At 44.5% G+C, this 17,601-nt stretch overlaps 1 protein-coding gene across 2 annotated transcripts; it reads right to left on the bottom strand.

Annotated features, from left to right (window-relative positions):
* Window positions 1–524: 524 nt before the first annotated feature.
* TIMMDC1 (translocase of inner mitochondrial membrane domain containing 1) lies at window positions 525–16,063 on the bottom strand (the record flags this gene model as incomplete). 2 transcript variants are annotated; one of them, XM_084652151.1, is made up of 7 exons in its annotated part: window positions 525–1,283; window positions 6,473–6,583; window positions 7,484–7,562; window positions 9,373–9,440; window positions 11,250–11,338; window positions 13,301–13,466; window positions 15,699–16,063. In XM_084652151.1, 7 exons carry the CDS (start codon window positions 16,061–16,063, stop codon window positions 1,139–1,141), a joined length of 1,023 nt encoding a protein of 340 aa, XP_084508277.1. In that variant the 3' UTR covers window positions 525–1,138. The 2 variants fall into 2 exon arrangements, with proteins under 2 accessions (XP_084508277.1, XP_084508278.1); XM_084652152.1 differs by lacking the exon at window positions 525–1,283 and adding an exon at window positions 4,147–4,303.
* Window positions 16,064–17,601: the final 1,538 nt, after the last annotated feature.

Genomic DNA, 17,601 nt, shown 5'->3' with positions numbered 1-17,601 from the left:
TTTCTAAAAACTGGCTTCAGCCGAGCATGAAGTGGTGAAGGGACACAGAGCCATTTCAACCACAGGCTGTTATAATTCAAAGCCAGCCCTAAATTTTCATGACAAAGCTGTTTGCTCTTGCTATGAGAACTGCAGTTGTCAGTCTCAAGAGCCTGAATGGGGCTACGAGACTTAACTCACCTCATCCCTGGCAGTAGTCTTGCTGGTGAGCTCAATTACAATACTGTATGACCAGAGTAAGAAGAGCTTCTAGCAGACAAAACAGTCTAGACACCGTGAGTGGTTATGTCTGTTAAATAGCATTTCCAATAGTTTTCCTCCAAGAGGATCCTGTGATTTGTAACTTAACACAATCACATTTTTTTGTTAAAATGTGTCCGTAATGCTAAGCTCTCCTGCCAACGCGCAGTCATCCTTGTTGTAGCCCCCTTCCCCGTCAAGGGAGGGCACCCTGCTTTAGAGGAACCCCAGGTATGTCCATGTCAGGCACTTTCTTTGTGATCTTGACACTATCGCAAGCCTCATTTGTAAAACTGAGAACCATTTATTTCCGCAAAAACGCCTAAAGCCTGAGTAGGCCACAGTCACCAAACTCTTCCAACCCGGAGCACCGTTCCTACCGGAGCACCGTTGAGGTACGCTGAAGAAATAGAGTGGAGGGAACTAGCATTGGCATTGCCCGTGCTGCACCTGGGCAGTGGATAGGCAGGACTGCAGCAATGTCAGTGCAGCCAGTTTCACCAAAACTGAATTGTTTTCAAATAAGGACAAAAATATTATTACAGGCTTCTTTGGGAGATTGGCAGCTCCTAGACTCAGCTATCATGCCACTCACTACAGTGGCATAAGGATATGCACTCTTGCAGCACTAATGAACCCCCCTTTCTCTGTGTATATTGCATTAAGATGTGGCCCTGGGGCATTCAAGTGTGAAGTAGCCACTAAGAGTACTGTTGCTGCCCTCACACAAAACACAGCTCACCGGTCATTACTCCAGTTGAAGATCTCAAACCCTCCCTCTGTCATGATGCATATCCACAACAACATTGTCCTCAAACTGCTGCTGCCAAAAACAATGGATACAGAAACAGATTCATGCCAGTCTTCCAAGATGCCTTGACTGAAGTCAGAGCTCAGACTAGTTCCTATCTTCCGATGGCAGAGGGTTCTTGGGAAGATTTAACAACTCTTGGATCTTCTCGATGTCTCTCTCCATGGTTCCTTCCTGAGTATTACTGACAATTTCTTCCAAGTCAGCCTCAGTAACATTAAGCCTAGCTTTCCTAAAAGGGGAGAGGGAAGATAAAGTAATTTCAGTTTCTGTATTCTAAGTGTATTATTTGCAGCCCTGGAGTCTAGTTATCTCCTCCTGCTCATTGGTAAAACAAACACCAGCAACCTGAAAGCCCAAATCTTTAGGCTCTGTCTAGTTTGTCACTATTTGTAAGTTTTTATGAGTCATACAAACAGTGTCATTGACAAGAACCAGGCTTATCCCTTTGAACACACTTGTTTCCCAAGCTGCCAGTCAAATGAATGCTCAAACTGAAAATGAACAAAGAATGGTTACTTACCTTACAGTAACCATCATTCTTTGAGATGTTCCACACACGTGGATCCCACTGATGGTGTCCATTGGGCCCCAGCACTGGAGCGTGGAATATTTTCCCTACCAGGGTCACACATGCGCCATGCATGGCCTCAATCCCCCATCCTCCCCAAAGCAGACAAAGGGCAGAGTGACCTCAACTACCACCAACTTCCTTTGCAGCCCAGAATCCTTATTTATAAGCTTCTGAGCTGCAGGAACAGGTCATGGGGTCCAGATGTGCAGAACATCTCAACGAACCATAGTTTCTTAAAAGGTAAATAACCATCTTTCTTCGTTGCGTTACTGCACATGTTGATCCCGCTTGTGGTGATCAGCTGGCAGTCATCTTTCTAGATGGTGAGCTCTAGGAGTTATCTGAAAAGAGATTGCAAAACTGCTCCTCCAAAGTTGGCATCAGATCTTGAAGCAATGAGTAATGAATAATGTTTTGTAAGTGTATGAGCTGAAGACAGAGTAGGAGCTCTACATATGTCCAGTGTGGGAACCTGACTTGGGCATGCTATTGATGCAACTTGTGGTTGTGTGAAGTGAGTTCTGATTTTGATAGAGGGCTCCTCTTATTAATATCATAAACAGTTCTAATACAATCCTATACACATTTTGAAAGTCTTTGTGATAAAATAGCCATCCCTTTTGGTTTGTTACCATAAGCAATAACAAGTCTTGAAGTTTTATGAAAAGAGTTAGTTCTTTCTATGTAAAGTAACAGCAATAGTCTCACGTCTAAATGAAGTAATTTAGATCCAGCAGGTGAAGAGTGAGGTTTTGGACAAATGGTAAGTGAATGAATTGATAGATATGAAAATCTGATAGTACTTTTGGAATAAAAGATGGACATGGTCTCAATTACGCTATCCATGTGAAAAACTGTGTATGGAGGATTTATCGTTGGGGCTTGTAATCTGCTTGTTCTACAAACTGATGTTTTAGTGATAGACTCCAGCAGCTCAATCTACTTATTTTAACAACGAAAATGTTAAGAGGTGACTTGATTACAGGCTATAAGTACCTATATGGCAATCAAATATTTAATGATGGGCTCTTCAATCTAGCAGAGAAAGATATAACATTATCCAATCGCTGGAAGTTGAAGCTAGACAAATTCAGACTAGAAATAAGGTGTACATTTTTAATGGTTAGAGTAATTAAAAATTGGAACAATTTACCAAGGGTTGCGATGGATTGTCCATCTCTGATCGTTTTTACATCAAGATTGAATATTTTTCTAAAAGCTCTAGGAATTATTTTGGGGCAGCCTGGGCTATACAGGCGGTCCGATCAGATGATCACAATGTCCCATCTGGCTTTAGAATCTATGAATTTATTAACTGTATCAAAATTTCAGACACAATTTAGAAGTGCAAATGGAATTCCCACACATACATTTCCATCTATCATCCTCCATTACATCAAGGATAAAATCTGATCTGGAATCAGCACCTTCAGTGACATATTGTGGATTGCTGATCTGTAAACGGACTTAATCCATGCTTCAAATGGTCTGAAATGTAATCTGGCAAATGGGGTTACAAATGACCATGAAGCCATATAGCCTAGACATTTGAGGCACATTCTTATTGTTGTTCGAGGGTAAGGCTGGAAGTGGATAATCAGATTTATTATCTGAAATCTGTCCAATGAGAGGAATGCTCTTGTTGTTATTGAGTCTAAGAGAACTCTGTAGACTGGGACACAATCAGAGTTGACTTTTTCAAGTTGATCCTCAAACTCAGAGATGAAAATAAATGAATCCGTTTCTTTTCTGCCACTATGACCAGTACTTATGACATCCCCCTACAAGCCAGTCATCTATGTAAGGGTAAATGTGCAATCCTTGTTTGCACAGATGGGCTGCTATTATTGAGAGGCACTTTGTAAACACCCTTATGGCTGCTGAAATTCTGAAAGAGAGTACTCTGAATTAGTAATGTCTCTTTGGACCCATAAAGGTATAGGGCAGTAATATTCAATTGCATTTTCTGGTGGACTGGATAATCCAATGTCCAAAACTTGGCAGGCCAAAAGGTGCCACTACTTCACCTGGACAGCAGGGATTGGCAACCTATGGCATCTGTGCCAAAGATGGCACACTGGCTGATTCTGAATGGCATGCAGGCTGCTAGTCCAAACAGGGGCACATTCTGGGATGCACATTAGTTTATCTTCCCCACTGTTTACTATTATGCCATGTACAGGTGAAGTCTGTTTAGCCAAATTTGAACTCACCAAAAATCCTGAATGTCCAAATGAGCAATGCATCTGACAAGCTCATTTTGGGTAATCCTTGCAGATTAGTCCAAGATCCTTGACCATCGCATCAAATCTGATGTCTCTGTGCCTGACCCACTGATTAATTATAGAAGATGATAGTGGAACTGACTCTTTTTTCTGATATCTGAATCTCTTTCTGAATGGTTTGGAAGGCCTCAGGTACTGAGAATATGGCGACAACGACTAGGTGTTTCTGTATCTAAAGAATGATGAGTGGTGGTGAAACTGTTGTTTTTTTAAACACTTGAGTATATAAACACAATGAACTGAGCATGGAACTCAAATCTTTTAATGTATACAGAGACTCATCAATCTTAGTACTAAATAGAGTCTTGCCCTCAAATGGTAAATCTTCAACTGTTGCTTGTACCTCTCTTGGTAAACCTGAAGATAACCAAGAGGAATGCCCCATCACAACACCTGTAGTCAACAAACATCAAATCAGCAGCATGTAATGCATCTTGAAGAGAGGTTTTAGCAAGCAGTTGACCCTTTTCACAAATAGCCTTGAATTAGTATCTAAACTCTGTCCTTAAAATCTGGCCATCTAGCCCATTACAGGTAACCATATTTGGATAGCATGGCTTGACAATTTGCTATCCTGACCTGTACGGAGGCTGAAGAGTAGACTTTCTTCCCAAAGAGATCCAGTCTCTTTCTCCTCAGGAGTAATCTTTCCTGATTGTTAAATCCCTTACTGGCAGCAGCAATAACCAATGTGATTGAGTTGGATGAATATAAGCATACCCAAAACCCTTGGATGGTACCTAGTATCTAAGACCAGTGCATTCTGAAGTAGCTGAAATTGAAGCAGGGGTAGCATAAAGGTCTTTTGCCACATCCAGTATCTTTTCAGGGGATAGGGAGACAGGGCTCAGTGGCAAGAAACTAATTTACAGTCAGAGCCACTCAGCCCTCAAGACAGGAGGATCCCCAACTGCTCCAGTAGATAATTTCTCAGTTCCTTTTGTCTTCTTAACTGTTCCTGTATTAGGTGTTGTATCTCTGGTGACAGGAGCACTGGAGGGATGAGTTATGCAAGAAGCCGCCTCTGTACCAGATCCGTGATTGAGTCCAACATGGTTCTCATGGACTTTTCCATAAGAAAAAGCTTCTATCTGCCTTGCCTCTCCTGTGTTTGTTTCTTGAAGAACTTGCAAACTGCACACTTAGCGAGGGTATGTTCCTCGCAGTGAAAGGGTCTGTTGTGGGTGTCAGTCAGAGGAATAATCCCTCACAGGAGGGCATAGCTTGAAACGAGGAGATCTGGGCTCTGCCATAAACTACGGTGTTTGCTCTCTTTTTTTCCCCCTCTCCTAATCTAAGCTAAATGAAACAGTAACGAGAACACTAACTACTAACTATAAACAAATTAACTATCTGCTTAATTACAAAGTAACAGGAGCACTACAGAGGGACACTATATTGTTCTGACTCACTACCTGAGGCAGTTGGAAAGAGCTGAGTGGCAGTTGAGGTCACTCTGCCCTTTACGCCCTCTGGAATGCAGAGGGGAGGGCAGCGCGGGCATGCGAGACTCCTGCGGGACACTGCAAGGGACAACATTCCAAACTCCTGTGCTGAGGCACAATGGGACACCGTAAGTGGGTTTTGCATGTGCAGTGATTCTGAGAAGAAAGGACAATTTAGGAAATAGAGTGAGACAGACGGTTTTCCAGCTACTCGAGGAATGGAGTGGTGAAAGCACATCGGCTTCAAGCATTTAAAATGGATCAGGACAAAGCAGTGGAAAATGTATTATAGGGAACAATCCTGCACAAGTTACTGGAGGCAGATGGAATAGAAGACCTAATAAGCTCTCTTCCATCTTTAGGGGTATTTTTTAATATAATAAATATATACACTGTTCAGTTTTCAAGAGTTTTAGGGGAGGCCTTCCTTCCCAAAGACTTCTGGCATCCCTTTTCCAATAAAGAGAAATGTAAAGCTACATGAGAATAATTTTGACCCTGTTTGACTCCCCTTGACCCCAGCCGGCAAATTGTAATAAAAGACTCAGTAAAGTCCAAACATTCTTTAAAATACATTAAAATCTGCTGTTTACTTTTCCAGCCACATGAGATAGGCGGAGGGATAGCTCAGTGGTTTGAGCACTGGCCTGCTAAACCCAGGGTTGTGAGTTCAATCCTTGAGGGGGCCATTTGAGATCTGGGACAAAAATTGGGGATTGGCCCTGCTTTGAGCAGGGGGTTGGACTAGATGACCTTCTGAGGTCCCTTCCAACCCTGATATTCTATGATCTATGTTGGTAGAGTTTTGAGGGGAGGCAAGCTACAAATTCAAACTACTGTATTACAAAATAAGCAAATTGCAGCATTGACTGGAATGACTTCCACTGGACGATAAATGGTGCAATCTGAGGCTCGGAAGACCAGATCAGTGGTTCTTAGACTGATCCCTAAAACAACCTGAGAATCAAACAGTGAGGAACTGGGGCTGGAAGCAGAAATGGACCATCCAATGATCTCTTTTACAAATTGGTTTGCCAAATGAAAAAGTTGAAACTACAGCCATCTCTGATCAATGATACAGATTCACTAATTTAGATAGTGCAACACTGTTTCTTACCACTCTGCTAACTTCTGTTCATGCAGCAATCTTCTCTCACGTGTTCTTTTCTCCTGTATGGTCTCACCAGCGAGCTTCTGCACTGCCAACAACAGCCCTCCTGCAGGGATGCTGAGATGTGGAGGAGAAAGTTACAGATAAGCCACTAGAAGACACAAATAGTGATAAATTACTGGCAATAAGGAAGGAGTATGTGGGAAGGAGGGCAACCACGTGGTCAGTGATGCATAACCTCCTTCAATATTCAGACCTGCCTTTTCACTAAGCTGGGACAACCACTGCATGAAGCTCAACACCTCACACAGCTATTAAGAAAACACAATACCCCTGCTACAACTGTCTGATGTGCTTTGTAAGCACTCATTAAGCCTCTTATCAGACAAGGTAGGTCAGTAATATTAAAATTTTACAGCTGGGAAAACAGGCACAGAGAAGCTAAGTGATTTGCACAAGGGCATACAGGAAGTCAGTGGTGAAGCTGGGAAGGAAATCCAGGTGTCCTTGCTCCTAGTCTCCTGCTCTCACCAGTATACAACACAGCTCCTCAAGAGAATGCTTCATCCTCTTTACTTTTGACTAATTGTTCTGAGAAGCCAACTGAATAGCTGGTTAGTGCATACATTAAACATGGGGAGAAGAGGCAGGAGAAGAGAGGATCATAACCCTATTGTTACTTTTCTGTTTTAATGCTAATCAGCATCTTCAATGGCCATATAAGGAGCAGGCACTGATCAACCCTAAGGAGAGAGGGAAATCTCCATGTATCCAGCCATCACTGGAAGAAAAAATGAAGTGCAAAGTACGGAAAAATTGGATGGGGACTTTTGGAGACAGAAATCATCATGGTCCACAAAGGGATGCAGAAAATCCAGCAGGGTGCTGAGGGTATGGGAAGTCTGCTGTAGCCCCTCCTCAGATCAAGGCTTGACTTGGGAGGTCATCATCCAACATACATTAGCTAAAGACTGTAATTCTGACCCTGGTCATTGATTTGGTATGTGTGCAGCTTACCCGAATGCTGCTCCAAAGACACTGCCAGCTGCCATTCTGCTCAGGCCCAAATGCACTCTGAACAGGCCCCCTGTAAAGGCTAAAACACACAAGCCACAGACATGAGCCTCTAAGGCAGAGGTGGGCAAACTATGGCCCACGGGACCGTCTTGCCCAGCCCCTGAGCTCCTGGCTGGGGAGGCTAGCCCCCGGCCCCTCCCCCGCATCCTCAGCACGCCGCCAGCGCTCTGGCCCATCGCTCCAGCCCATTGCTCCTGCCGGGCAGCGTGGATGGCTCTGACTAGGTGGTGGGGCTGCGAGCTCCTGCCGCTCTGAGCAGCATGTTAAGTGGGCGAGGAGCGGGGGGGATTGGATAATGGGCAGGGGGTTCCAGGGGTCAGTCAGGAACGGGGGGGGTTGGATAGGCATGGGAATCCCAGGGGGCCTGTCAGGGGGTGGGGGTGTAGATAGGGGTTGGGGCAGTCAGGGGACAGGGAGCAAGGGGGGTTGGATAGGGGGCGGAGGTTCTGGGGGGGGAGGGTCAGGGGACGGGGAGGGTTGGATAGGCATGGGAGTCCTGGGGGGGGTCTGTCTGGGGGCAGGGGTGTGGATAGGGGTCAGGGCAGTCAGGGGACAGGGAGCAAGGGGGGTTGGACAGTAGATGGGGTTCTAGGGGGGCAGTCAGGGGATAAGGAGTGGGGGGGTTGGATGGGTTGGGGATTCTGAGGGGGGAAGAAGTGGGAGGGGGCAGATAGAGGGCGGGGGGACAGGCCATTTGGGGAGGCACAGCCTTCCCTACCCTGCCCTCCATAGAGTTTCACAACCCCGATGTGGCCCTTGGGCCAAAAACTTTGCCTACCCCTGCTCTAAGGAGTCCTAGCACCACACACAGACTGAGGGAACTGCTCTGTCACTTCCACTTCCGACCCCCTGAATGACAAAAGCCAGTCTCAAGAGAGCAGAAACCAAATACTGAGCCAGCAGTGGCTCAGCCAATCTCTGAGAGGCCTGAACATGTGTGACAGTCTGTACTCTATTACATACAATGCTCTATGTTCACCACTTTTAGGACAATGTCACAATATGGAGTCACGTGACTCAGTAAAGCTGCTTCACTCCCAACAGTCACATTTTGGCCCCGGTTGCCATATTTCCAATTCAGATTGGAAGGGAAGATGGGAGTGGCAACCTAATAGGTCTTTTTTTTAATCTGTATCTTCTCTGACACGAAACACAGCACAAAATTTCTTCCAAAAGATTCCCAAAGAGCTGTAAGGACTAAATGTTTGGGGAGCACTACCAACCCACCCACTACTGAAATGGAGCTACCTCTGACGGAGCAAAGCAGTTGTTCAGCAACAACCAGTAATACTACCTAACAGTTTAAAACAGGAAGTGAGGGAAAATATATCCAATTGGAACCGCACTATATGCCTGTATAAAAATAACAGAGAAAAGACCCTGTTTTGTATCTAGAGCAAACTCAAAAATGATCTTTCCCATGGACACATTTGTAAGCACCAGCATTAAGCGGTTATGAAGAGAAGGAAGAAATATGCATACCCCCTCATTGATGGATTCCTAATGCTCATTTCTCATTTTTTGAGAATGAGATGGTATACGCTGTTCTGCTGCACTTATACCACCCAAGTACCTTTCACTCAAAAAGGCCAACAAACTTTCAAACATTAAGGAAGCCTTGCAACTCTCTGGTGTGTTAGGAAAGTTTTATCACCCCTGTATTAGGAATGGGAAACAGGCACAGATGGCTAAATAATTAACCAAGGTCATAAAGAGAGTCAGTGGCAGCAGAGGAAAGACAAGCCAGGAGTCCTGACTCCCACTGACTCAAATCAAAGATAGTATCTCCTCATTCAAATAGAGCAGAATATAAAATAAAGTAGTCTCACCTCCTGCGGCAGCAAAGTGACTGAAGGCGGTTTTATTGCGGTACACGGACAGACCAGTGCTCACTGTGCTGCAAGCGTGGGGCACAGAGAGAGTCAGAAGGCAGACATGAACAAAGAGCACACTTGACAATACAGCCGTACGGAACCCAAATCAGAGAAGATTTCACTAAAGAATGGGGAGCTAAGCAGTCAGCCCACACCATCCTCCCTACAGCCCATCTGTCTGGGACACACACAGCAGCCACTAATGCGTTGACTTCGATCATCTTATCTCATGCTGCAGTGCAGCAGGATGTGGAGGAGCAAGAACTCCAAGGTTTTTTATGTAATTTTTTTAAAGCAACATTTCCAAGCATAAATTAAAACCCTATGAAGTCTGCAAGCAGGTTAGACCCAAAAGTGAACCTACCAATCATGACAGCATACCATGAACATTTTGTGGGAGCCACAAGCGTGGCTGGTCAACTCCTAAAGCACAGCCTATGTCTCAAACTATTGAGTGAGGATAAATCCATCAACTGTGGGTTATTGGGTTATTCTTGTTTGTTTGGGGTTTTTTTTGGGGGGGGTGGGGAGGTTAGGGAATTACTGGTCAAGCTTATGATTAGTGGGAAGGAGGAATGCAACAGAAATTCTGTATTTGGCTTTTAGGAAGGCATTTCATTATCTCAAAAACTTACTCCCAAAATGACTATAAAATGGTTTGCACATGGACACTGCCATTCATGTAGGTTGAATACTGGCTATAGAATAAAAATCCAAGGGGGCAATGAAAAAGAGCAATGTCTCAAGCTGTGAGGAAGATGTCTGGAGACAGCTGTGGGGAAACCACAAGGACGTGTGCTAGGTCCAGTATTTAAAGTTCCAGAAGAAGGCGTAAACAGCACACCAATTAAATCTGAAAAGGGTACTGAACTGTGAGGAACTGCAAACACCAGTGAGGTGGGTCCTTCAATCTTTCCTGATGAAACTGTTCCACTTTGCATAAAATAATTAAATACTCACTGGACTGAAGAATGACTCTATAGGCCACTGGTTAGGGCACTCACCTGGGATGGGGGAGAGTCAAGCTCCTGCTCCGATGAATATTTCAGTATTTCATGCTAAATGGAACAGCTTCATCAGAAACAAGGTTCAAATCCCCCCTCTGCCTGCGAGGAGCAGGAACTTACTGCAGATCTCCCACCTCCTAGGTGAGTGACCTAAGCATGAGGCTTCAGGGCTAAAAGGGATGACAACACCACCAACACCACCACCTCCTCCATTTTTGAGAGAAAGCATTGACCTGGCTGAAGCACCTAAATCCAGGAAACTGGATTTCCTGTGAATTTAGGATTTAGCTGTGAACCCCGAGTGGAGAAAGACCTCTTCCTCCAGTCCAAAGTCAGGTGCTTCAGCCCCTAAGAGGGGTGGGACTTAGGCCACACCTCTCTCCTCAGCATTTCCTATTGGCTAGCTTAGGCAACAATCCATTCAGCTTGCTGGCTTTTGTAGATATCTTTTTTAGGCACCTAACTCTCCCCATGCACTGGGCAAAGAGCTTGGGGGCCTAACTTGCAGTTGTGCATTCCACTAGGTGGCAGAACATCTAAATTTAGGCACTGCAATCCTGAGCCCACGTCTCCTTTGTGGATTTAGCCCCAAAAGAGAAACCAACCACTCTGTTTTTATCTTCCACGCTCAGTGAAAAGTCAAAAGAAAACTAAGAGTATTAATGGTGAAAAATAAATTACATTTGTTTTAAAAAGCTTTTTTAAAATATGCTTTTTAACCTGACAAAGACCTTTTAATACTTATAGCTGTTATTTTCACCTAAACAAATCTCTGCAGGTTCTTATCCTGATGTTTCCCCATAAACACAGGTATGAAAAACTTACTTGAATATTGCCACAAAAGTAGCAATTCTCCAGCTCCAGCGCCAGCCGTAACGGATGAATCCCCTGACTGCAGCACGATGTGCAGATTGCTATGGGGAGAATGAGAGATGGTTACAGGTCTTAAACTCACTGTCATTTCACTGCCCACCTGCGGTACTTTCAGACGATGATACTTGAGACGCTGGCTAGTCCATTAAGATTACCCATCTTGATAGTACTCAAACTGATGGAATTGATATATTGGCTCCATCTTAAGGGGAAACAGCCCCCATTTATCTCAGCCATTCAACAGGAAAACTGAGAATGAATGTAAATGTGTAATTCCAATTGGTATTTCCAATCCTAGAGCTGAAGGCAGCCATCTTTCAGAAAAGTAATGTCTTTTATGACACTGGCAGTGCAGAAACCTATTGGGACAGAAACTTTAAACTATTTACCCATAGTTAAAATCAGTTAGAAACTAGTCTTTAAATAACTGAATGATAACCATTTGGCTTAAACATTAAGAAGGACCCTCAAGCACTGTAGTTTAGGCCTAACATTTAAGCTTTGAAAATAAATAAGGTTTTACAAGATGTAATATTAATAGAAATCTCATGAAATTTTAAAACATTTCAATTAAGATTGCTTAAATCCAACACCTTCTTTTGAGTGCTTCCAACCCAAATGCTGTAGCACTGGTGCAAACATATAACAGCCTGAAACAGACTAGAAACAGAGAGAGAAACTGGCTGCTCTAGTTTTTTTGTGGAAGCTCATCAAAACGCCAAAACTAAATAAATACTATAAATGATTAAAAGTATTTTTAAAGTCATTTCTATTTTAATATCCAAGTTACTAACATAGGTAAGATTTTAAAAAAGAGTCCTTTTAAAGACATGATCCAGTGAAATAGAAAATATTCTTTTTTGCAGCTGGATGTAATAACAGAATAAAATTACAATTATTCAAGTTTTAAATAAAACAAAAAATGCTGACAAGCAAAGAAGCAGCTACCAATCTGACAGCCTCATGATGCAGATTAGAAGAGAACATGGTTGCCATTAAAACACACTGGAAATTAGAGACTCAACATTTTTGAAAGCCATTTTTTGAAATAATAGAATTTGCCTAATTTAATAGCTTAAATATAACTTTGAGTACATAAGTATGCAGAATGTGAGCATAACTCAACACTTAATTGAGGTACATAATTACCACAGATGGTTACACAAATTATATATTTATGAATATAAATCAAAGAGTTTGGTAGTTTTCGAATGCAATCACAGTAACTGTGCATGAAAATTACGTAGGTAATTACACTCACATTTTGCGCACTTACCTGTAATAAAAATATCTTGCCCTTTAAATTTGACTGCCAATGGGAACTGAATTCTCTGTTGTACACTAGATCTCCAAATGAGAAGTACCGTACAATGCTATAACTCTACAATGGCAGCAGCCAGTAAGTGACACAGCAGCCCAATTTGTTAAATTTGCAACCACAAGCAGTGCCAATCTAAAAATTCATATTTAAGTATGGATGTTTTTCTTTCAAGTTTTAACATTTTGGTCTAGCACAACAGGTCAATCTGTCTCCTAAAATAGTTGGCCTGATTAACAGCCAGCATCTACAGCAGGGGTGGGCAAACTACGGCCCACGGGCCAGATCTAACCCCTCAGGGCTTTGGATCCGGCCCACGGGATTGCCACTCCCGTGGTGCCGCTGGGCTAAGGCAGGCTCCCTGCCTACCCTGCCTCCGTGCCACTCCCGGAAGCAGCCGGCACCACATCCTTGCGGCCCAGAGGAGTGGGGTGGGCAGAGGGCTCCGTGCGCTGCCCTCGCCTGCAGGCACCGACCCCGCAGCTCCCATGTTTAAAGTAAGTCTCAACCAGCCCCACCTTAAAGTTCATTAACCTTAGGTGTGAGTTCTGCACATAAGCCTCTCCTGACCCAACCATTGGCCAGATATGGGAGATGCAGTTCATTACAGGCTCTTTGCTGCAGAAAACAGGCTCTACAAAAAAGGAGCAGTTTTGGTGCCAATATGCACGATTTTGGTCCATACCACAGCATCCAGACGGTTCTGAAAAACCTCCGCTTGGCTCCGCTCAATATATTGTGTCTTCGCATGGTAAAAAGCTGGCAAACCTCCATACGCCCAGCCAATGACAGCCCCTGAAAACGTAGCTTTGATAATGTTGAGAGTTTCTTCTGGGTACTGCTGTAGTTCACTAGCACAAAGAAACAATGTTACTGCGAGATTTAGCATTTGGGAGCACTGCTATCCTAACAAGAGTCATTCCTGCTAAAACGTATCACTCGTAGCATTATTTCAGACACTACTCTTCAAATTATTGCATTTAGAGATTAAACTCATAATCTGCCATCAATATTAAGCAAACAGGTAACATTATATTTTTTTAAATCCTTCTTGGACAGGACCGGACAGCTAAAGTGAATGGGACACTGAGTCTTTCACCTTTTGTTCACAGGTTCTGATGTAGTCAAGATCAGTAGTGTCCAAAAATGGCTGTTTGGAGGTCTATGTGAAATGAATTGGTGGGTCTCAGGGTATTTAAAAAACCCACACCCCTAACAAACGTCTCTCAAGGGAAGTCTCAGCAAAAAGGCCAAGGACTGAGTGAAACCCAGAGACTGTGCTTTCTCACACCTAGAAGTGACCTCTCCTAGGCAGGGTTTAGACATTTTGGCAGGACTGAGTGGAATGAATTTATATTTGTCATTTTTCAGTTGGGGGAGCAAAAAAATAAATAAATCTGACATTTAAAAAAAATTACTCCCCAATATTCTTGCATGCTCAACCAAACAATAACCAAAGAAACTTTGCTTAAACTTAAGAAAGCCCCAAACCCAAATCTTTGGGCTGAGACCAAGACTGGATAGATTTATCCTAAATGAAAATGTGTTACATTATGTGAATCTGAAAACATGGTATCACCTTTACAACCATTTTGCAGCCTTCTCTCTGGTGGCCACCTATATGAATTCTTCCATAATACATTAATTCATTAAATTTTGGGAAATGTTTTGAGATAGCTGAGTGAAATGTATTATAAACTACAATTATATTATAATCACAAACGAAGGTCTCAGTTCTGTAAACTGCTCCATGTGGGCAAATCCGTGCACTTGCCTAGAACTCCACTGAAACGAACAAGACTTGGGGTAGGGTCTTGCCTGCACAGACCTATTTGCAGGACAAACAAAATGGCAATACAGAATATCACAAAGGTAGTAGTTGCCAGCTATCATGATTTTATTGTGAGTCTTGTGATATTGGGTGTTATTCTTAAAGCCCCAGTTCCTGGAGTCAGGTGATCACAGGAGAATCTCAGTTTTTGTTTTTAAAAGGTATGTTTCTAACCCTCCAGGTTGTGGAGACAAGGTCAAAAACATGACTCAAATGCTCCCCAAGAGCTCAGAATCCAGAGCAAATTAAATGGTGTTTAAATCAATCTCATGATTTTCCAGTGCTTGCGGTTGGCATAGCAGTATAGGCCATGCTCACCCGAGAGGAACATGATCAGTACTCGCAGGTTGCTAATGTTGTTTCCCGGCCTGATGGAAACAGTGCTATTTTCCCTTATAACTGTGTTACGTTATGTACTAGGTGTGAATTTCTGTGTGTGCAGGTCAGCCTGGGTGTACATCCACTTGGCTGTGAATGATTCACCAATGGGTGTTGCACCAGGAAAAGGTGTGAATGGAGGTGTGAATGGCTGTGCAGGATAAGTGCTGGAATGAGGAGGCCACATAACCACAGAAGCATGTGATGGATAGATAGATAATCACAGCAGAATGCATGTGTGTGGGGGGTGGGGGGGAATAAAGAGAGAGAACAGACAGATGAATAGAACGGATAATCTAACGGGACTGTGTGTGTGTCAAGGGGGGGAATGGACAGACAAGACAATCACAGCAGAGTGTGTGTGTGTAGGATGGATAGATGGGAGGGGCGCATGTATGAATACACAGATGTGTGTGTGGTGGGCGATGGATGGAATAAATGGAAAACCATAGCTGAGGGGGGCATGTATGGATGGATGGATAGATAGATGGATGTGTGTGGGAGATGGATGGATAGGAGGGAATGGGTGGACGAATGGACAGATAAGCGCAGCAGTGTGCGCATGCGTGTGGGAGGGATGGACAGACAGACAATCACAGCAAGGTGTGTGGGGGGGTGTCTGTGTTAGAGGGACACAGATAACCACAGTGGGGGGAGAGGGGACAGGACAACCACAGCAGTGTGTGGGTGCAAAGAGACAAGAGGAGGGGACAGATAACCACCGCAGAGCGTGTGCATGTGTCGGGCGGGGGGAACACACACACACACAAGCACAGCAATGTGGGGGTGGGGGGGAGGAAGGGGCGCACACGCACGGGGAGGAGGGCGGGCTGCCCTGGCCGTGTCCTTGCAGGCCCAGCCCGGCGTTACTCACTCGCGGTGCCAGAGCTCCCGCAGCCGCTCCCAGCCCGTGCCCGGGGGCTGCGCGGTGCCCAAGAGCTGGGGCGCCGAGCCCAGCGCCCGGCCGCTCTCGGGGGCTGCCATGCCCGGCTGCTGCCGCGGGAACCGCGGGCGGGCTCCAGCCTCCGGTGCCGGACGCCTGGCTTCCCCCGCCTCACCCGGCGGCAAGAGCGGCCCCAGCTCGGCCTCGCCCCGCCCCGCCCCCTGCCGCCCGGGAGGGGCAGCGCAAGCAGCGGCCCTCAGCGGCCCCGCCGGGGACAGCCCGGCCCCGCACCTCACCGGCCCAGGGGCCGGGCGGCACCGCTGCGGCCCCCCGCGCCGCCCTGTCTGCCCGCTCATGGGGCGGGAGCCGGGCCCTGCCGCCAAGGCGCCGCACCAGAGCCCCCCTAGGGGCTTTCCAAAGTCACGGACCACGCCCTAGACAGTAGCGGGGCAATCTACTCCTGGGCAATGATTTGATGAATTTTAATTTTTGTTGGTTTTCAGACGATCCCAAAACAGATTTCTGCTGATCTGTTCATGATTCAAAAGTACTGAACACGTTATGCCGCTGTATGTCCACCTAGAGGCTAATGGTGAACTGCTCACTTCTGCAGTTTATGGTGTCTGAGTGCTCATCTAACTTGTACAGTCTTGTTTCAGCTTTTTGATTGCCTGACTTGTGAATTTTATAGGGGAGGAAGAAAAACAAAAATATTTCATGGAAAGACATTAGGGTGACTATATAGCAAGTGTGAAAAATCCGGACGGGGTGGGGGCTAATAGGCACTTATGTAAGGAAAATCCCCAAACCTTGGGATTGTCCCTATAAAATCAGGACATCTGGTCACCCTAAAACACATGTACAAGTTTTCCTAGGACTTACACTTTCTGCCAACATTCATGTACACATATTTGTGGAAAACTAATAAAAAGGGTCACCAAGAAGATTGTTCAAATAAAAGCTACAACTTTGCTCCAAACATTTGTGAAGAAATTTTGGCAATACTGGCCCACTTCTATTACATATGTAGCACCACTGAAATACAAGCACCTCCAAAGTGGAACATGGCAACCAGCACCCAGTACAACAGCCCAGAAATGGGATATTCCAACCCTCACTTAATGAAAAATTACTAGGGAATCTTTAACGTCCACACAAAGTACAAAAAGGATCTTGGTTTGTAAGATTTAATTGACCTCCCTTCCCCAATAAAGGGCAAGGAGCTTCATTTATCTACTTCCAAAAGAGATAGGACAGGTTTAGCCCTATTGTGATTTGAATGTATGGTTGGAGGAAGTTGTGTTTCACTCCTATTGCTTAGTGCCTCTGCTTATGGTTCCTTACATTAGTTTTCTGTATGGTTCAGTAGGATAAAAAGATATTTAAAAAAATACAAGAAATGAAACCAAAGCTATATTCCTTTTTGAAAATGCAAAAAGTATAGTCCAGGGAAACCTTAACCATACTGTACCCAGAAGTGAAGAAATACAAGAGGGAGTAGTACTTCCCCTCATACCTCACGATCTACAATCCTGAGCTGGTCCTTGTGTACTTTAGAGTTCATACTTTTTTTCGTCTTTTTAAATTCTGACTGGAAAATTAGTGCTGATGCTCTAGAGACAGAAGTCTTGCTGCTTATACCCATTCAAAATGCAACTGGAAAAGAGAATTTGCCTGGCTCATTGCTTTGACTACATCATCCTTTTCTGTCCCTCCATTGACTCACCCTTCTCCAGCTCATGGAGCACAAACTACATACCTTCACTTTCAGAGCCCTTCCCAGCCTATCCTCACCCTACCTATGATATACGCTGTTGAGTTGGCTCCTGCCTCTGCATTGCTAATGATGCCAGCCTTCATCACCCACTTGTTGGTTTTAAAAAAAATGCACCTT

Source organism: Lepidochelys olivacea (assembly GCF_965140295.1).
Source record: "Lepidochelys olivacea isolate rLepOli2 genome assembly, chromosome: 1".
In the NCBI taxonomy this organism is placed as follows: Eukaryota; Metazoa; Chordata; order Testudines; family Cheloniidae; genus Lepidochelys; species Lepidochelys olivacea.
The sequence above is the reverse complement of the archived record's forward strand: the minus strand, read 5'-3'. Positions and strand labels throughout refer to the sequence as shown.